Source organism: Protopterus annectens, chromosome 4.part1 (assembly GCF_019279795.1).
Source record: "Protopterus annectens isolate FY-2018-M chromosome 4.part1, PAN1.0, whole genome shotgun sequence".
In the NCBI taxonomy this organism is placed as follows: domain Eukaryota; kingdom Metazoa; phylum Chordata; order Ceratodontiformes; family Protopteridae; genus Protopterus; species Protopterus annectens.
In genome coordinates, this window is record NC_056734.1 from 978,463,835 (window position 1) to 978,469,834 (window position 6,000).

At 39.8% G+C, this 6,000-nt stretch overlaps 1 protein-coding gene across 1 annotated transcript in view; it reads right to left on the reverse strand.

The window, feature by feature from the left end:
- The window catches only part of LOC122801350 (nucleolin-like), a 345,442-nt gene extending 341,000 nt beyond the window's left edge, over positions 1-4,442 (reverse strand). Inside the window, exon 1 of the mRNA XM_044070890.1 lies at positions 4,265-4,442. Coding sequence (XP_043926825.1) covers positions 4,265-4,282 — 18 coding nt within the window. The 5' untranslated portion in view covers positions 4,283-4,442. The remainder of the gene's footprint in view (positions 1-4,264) is intronic.
- Positions 4,443-6,000: the final 1,558 nt, after the last annotated feature.

Genomic DNA, 6,000 nt, shown 5'->3' on the forward strand with positions numbered 1-6,000 from the left:
AGTGGACATGCTCCACCTCAAAAAATCCAAATCTACCAGATCCACTAGAGCAAACGACTTAAACCTTAGCACGGATATAAATAAGACATGCTGGAGGGATACATTTGTCACCCAGAGACTCCCTATGCTGTGGAATAAAATCCCGGTCCATGTGAGGCAGAGCACCTCGCTGGCTCTGTTCAAGAGAAATCTTGACCGATTGATGGGAGATCGTAGGTTTACCCCGGGAATCATCTGTGTCACTGCTGGACAGAGGCACAACAAACTAATGGGCACAGTATTTTTTAACATAAGGGGTGGCGTAAGCCACAAAACTTTGGGCTAGGCTTATAAATGCCTTACGGCAGATAGCCTAGTATAAACCTATGAACCTACTGTAAAGTTCTCCCTCAAAACACAAACCTATGTTTTGCAGCCCATCTGACATTACATACAAGTCAAATCTGGTATGGGATGTGGAGCATTTCTCATCTGGCCTCCGCTATAAAGCGGTTTAATTTTAATCAGACGTTCCCCGGAAAACAAGTCTTAAGTATCCCTCGTTAATATCACCAAACCAGAAATAATCATACATGCTTACGGGAAATAGATTTATAACCCCACTCCAAAAAGGCAGTGTATTAACCAGCAACTCGTAATCTATGTAAAAATAAGTCTCCACTCTGATGTGGTTACACAAACTCCTGGTATACTAGTCCAACCAGTTCATAAACCATATATGCTACATATTTGTTATAGGCTACCAAAATTGGACAGTCTATAAAAATGGACGGATTCCACTCAATTTCTGCCCAATGCATCGTAACTGGACCCACTATTTAACATTTTCATAAATGAGGCATGCAAACACATACAACTCATCTGATGTTTAAAGAACACTACTGCACTTTTATCAAAAAAAGTCTAAATTCTAAAGCTGCCACGTGGGATGCTTTTGCCTCTACAGAAAATTGGCGAAAAAAATTCTGCTGCATTTAATCCTAAATTTCCACTAATTTACTCTCTCATACAAATCATATAAAAAATTAACACATCCCAATACTCTATGGTAATCTCCAAGTGTAGTACCTCGCACTCATTTCTGCGCAGCTTTGGGTGTGGAGTGGGTGTAACGTACAAGATTGGCAGGGGAAATAGTATGAGTGACAGTCACAGCTACTTCGCATCCTGCGAGGTACTACACTTGGAGATTACCCAAGTAAACATGTCAACACGAACGAGACATAAAAGCATTAAAAAGCGCAGCTAGGTTAGTTGTAAGCATCAGTTTATGTCCCGATCCCTGCCCCATTAACATCATGTATTCTCATGAAGTATGTTAGTTCTCAGACATGTACAATAACACTTTAGGCACATTTAGTATGCCGTGGCAGTGTTTGACTTGAGAACAGTCCATAGTGGTATGCGTTTACTAAAGCTACTAAAATCTAACACACTTGGAGATTACCTACTCTCTTCCAAAACACAAAAATCAAACATATCAGTGTTATACAATAAGCTAAAGTTGGGTCCGATCACAAAAGTCACAGCAAGCTAGTCTCTATACAAAACAAAACGTGTGCTATATGAAGACAATACTAATGCCAATTAATTTCTTCTCTACACAGGTAAATACTCAGACTATACTCTTCCAGCACCCAAAATGAGAAAAACCGTTTTCCGTTAAAACCATACCATGCGTCTCGCCATTTTCGTCGAGCCCAACGAAGACCGAAAGGTCCGTGACAGACCAAGATGGGTAGCCTTTGAAAAGGTCCTCCAAAATAAGTTAGTGTTGCTTCAATTGTGTAAAAATAAAAAAGCGTGTATTCTCATAAAACAGAAGTGACAGCTCATCCTTTTATATTAAAAACTAGTAGCATCATCAGCCACTAACATGAACAGAATGACTGCAATATGTATGCACATTAGAACTGTTCAAACTAAGCACACCAAAGACCAAGCACAACATCGCTAAACATGTCTTTGTATAACTGAAAAAGTAAGGCAGTTCAAAGGATTTACAACTGTCAGAACTTACAATAACAACATCCTCAGTTTGGAGAGTTGATCATAGCTTCAGTCATATCACAGCAGCAGGTGTACATCTTCAAAAATATACTTATACAGCCTGTCAACATTAAATGTACATTTGCAAATAGACAAGGAAAGGCAATTTGCTTATTTATCAACCTAAAGAAAGCAATACGCTTTTTTATTCATGTGCCTAAAATGCATAAACTTGTTTACTAATACAAAACAAATTACGCCCACCTATTTAAGATATCGACTTTTACCACAAGTGACACAAAGTTCACTACGAAAGAAAGCTCTGGCGGATCTGTGTGATTAAACCTTTGTACAGAAATTGCCTCAAAACCAATTACTTTCTTAGCACTATACAGGCAGTATTTAATCGCATTTTAGTAGGTTGGATTTTTAACATAAACCAGCACTTTGCTGCAAAACGTTGTAGGCAATGTCAATTATTATAGTAAAATGTAAAAAACAGCTGGAAAAAAAGGCAACAGGTCAGTTGAAACAACAACACAGCTATGCTTTTCAGGAATACGGCGAGACGCGTGGTAGGTGTTTAACGGAAGTACCTAACGCTAATGAATTGACGTTTAACCTCCAAACCCATTGCCACTGACAGAATATAGCAGTACACTACCCACTCAAACAAGCATTTAGCCAACTTAATCAACTGGCACGACCAAAATAGCCACTGCAAGGTGACTCGCTGTTTTCAGAAAGCATTTCTAAAAGCACAGAACAATATTTCAAGCACAAGACAGTTCTTCCCAATCACTCAAACCCAGCCAATAATGTACTTCCATAAGTACACAGGAATCAAACGAATATCCACGTTCAAACCATGCCAGATGAGGCTATAAAACACTGCAAAAACTTGGTCTGATCCCCGTTGGAAGGGGATTTGTAGAAGCCCTCGATGCCAACAGTACACATCAACAAAGCTGTTGCTCGATAGTCATGAAATCAGTATTTTATGACTGCTCCCAAGAGGTGCTGCTTCCTGCAATATATTTTGATCAACTGAAGAACATACGACTACAGCCATTTTACTCGACTCTGACGTTGACGTCTCTTACATTATGTGCGTACGTACATATGAATACGAGAAATGTGTACGATCAGTGGGAATTACGGTTATCTTGTAATTCCATAAGTACACATGGAATTACAAGGTTTGGAGACTGTGTGGACAGCAAGTCGGATGAAGACAAAGCAATAATCAGATTACAAAGTGACTAAATATAGCGAACGATCATCCCTAAATTAACCAGTAGCTGCCGACATCAAAACTTTTGTCGCACTGACTACTTTACAGAACTGCTCTTTTTAGACCGCGTGTTCTCCTACACATTGTTTTATAAACGACAGCTATGTACAACGTAGCTACACTACATTATATTATAAAACAAACCCGATAAATATATAATCGGCAACAACTCATACCACCAGTGAGCAAACGTTAGTCCCACGTACCAACCCCAACAAAAATTTGATCTAGTACATTTAAAACTAAAAATCGTTCCTAGTCTTGGGGGGGGGGGGGGGTAATCCTAGCGTGTTACTTCCAAAACCACAGAAAATAAAACTAAATATTAACTACCATCACAGTGGAGATGAACAAAAACGGAAAAAATATACATATTTATATATTTTAAGTTACAGCTTGTCAGAAAGAATGCAAGTTAATGACTGCCACTCTTTCCTGGTTGTAATAGAGTGCTATTTCTAAATCAACTTAGAAGGAACATAGTTAAATTATGAGCTAAAACTCACGGTCGACATCAGACACGTGAGAAACATTACACAACTCCCATGCTTCAGTATATCGGTATGTCAACTTCATCAACACTCCAAGCCCGTTCTACCCATTGCACGCTGTTCCAAACACTTTCCAAACTGCATCAGCTGTATACCACCCCTTTCCCAAAGTCTGAAACAGGAACTAACAACCTACAAACATGCTGCGATGACTGGCTGAAGTCTCCCGCCAACGGGCCGCAAATAAATACGTCCACGCGGCCTTCATCATTGCAATCTTTACCACCTACACTCGTAGAAAGTATGCAATTCAAAATTACCCCACAACGTTAGGGATCTACAATCTTCGATGCAGTACAGTCAAACAAATCAGTCTACAATCGACCTCAACTCAAACTAGTAGCCATCACATCATGTTTCTTAACAGCACCTACGCTGTAGCAATGCAACATAACGCAGAAAACAATGAGCTGCAACAGCGATCATTTACCTTAGCAAGCTTCACCATTTTTGTCGAATGCTCAGTTCTTATAATTTAAGTACGTTTCCCTTAAACGGCAGTTTTATTCCAAATATATACTACACGTGGCCCACTAACGATCACAACCTCAAATACATCAAGGAAAAGAAACTCCGAAAGAAAATCGTCACATACGCTTTTCTTCTGCAGTGACGTAATCACACCCATGTGACACTCTGTCCCAATCGCAGCCTTTCTACTTCTTCCATTCACGTTGAGAAGAAGAGGTCAAAGGGAAAGAATGGCCAATTACAGCTATGTTTGGAAGGTATATTTTCTTTAAAGATTGGGTTACAGATTACGCGAATGGAAGTCTGGTTATGTTAAAATATGTGGTATTTCACCAATTAGGTGTGTATAAAGTGAAATATTTGTAGATTGTACGCCGAGTTTCATACCGTCGGTTCCCCAAAATCGTAAATTTCTGATTGTATACAGCAATAGTGTTTGTATGTCTTGTATCTCCTCCTCTGTCCAGAAACACGTGTATGCCTGTGCGTATACTGCATGTTGAGCTATATTAATTGTATTTACGGAGGTTTCATAGTTATTTTGTTTTACTGCTAATGTATACTGTAGCTATCATTTTCTGCGATTGTAGTGTACATGCGACAGTGGACATATAATTCTAGAATCACAAATCCATATGCATAGCCGCCCTATATACGAGCTGTGTGCGTGCGTCTTTTAAAAGTGCACACTATACATATGTCTGTCTATGTATATTGTGTGTGAATATATAAGTTTAGGTTATGACCGCGTTTCATAGAAATGCATTTCAGAGTTGTGAAAGGCTTGCACTACACAGAGAGAATACTATGCAGTGCATACACCCCCTCACCCCCATCCCAACAAATCCTTCCCCTTTCTACACTGAAGCACTCCACTCAATCTGAACCAGCTGACACTTATCCTCCATTAAATCATTCTGTCACTTTCTATTGGCATTCACCGCAACCCTGGACTCACACCCCCAACTATAACCTGTAACTCCACTCACAAACACACTCCCACCCCTAAATATATTTGCCTTGCCACACTCAATGTTCAAAGTCTTAGAAATAAAATCCCTAACCTCCATCACTGGCTTTCCCACAACCATCCCAACATAACTGCCATCTTAGAGACCTGTCTTAAACCCTGCATAACAGATAATGAAATCCTCCCTCCAGGCTACCACATCATTCGCAATGATAGACTAAACCAGAAAGGGGGAAGTGTAGCTGATATCTACCATTCCTCCTATACCATTACCCCATATACCAATCCCTAACTTTAGCAAGCTCTACTAAAATTCTACAATCACAAATCCAAATGCATAGCCGCCCTATATATAGCCCCAGGCAGTAACATACCAATCCTAGAAGAAATTCTATCTTGGTTTTCCTCTCATTAAAAGTGAAACCTATATCCTAGGTGACACTAACATTAACTGGGCCACGATAACTTAACAAGCCCAATCTCACTCAGTTAACCTCTTCAACTTCACCCAAATAATAAGCTCTCCAACTAGACTAAACAAAAATGGATCCTCTGGCACTATCATTGACTGGATCCTTACATCCCATCTCAATCTTATCTCAAACTCGGGAATCCTTCCAGATGCTGTCAGTGCCCACCTTCCTGCTTTCGCTGACCGTCACCCCTCCTCTCTCTGGCATCATCATCAGTACATACACACTTGCAATCTCTCTCATTTCAACCCT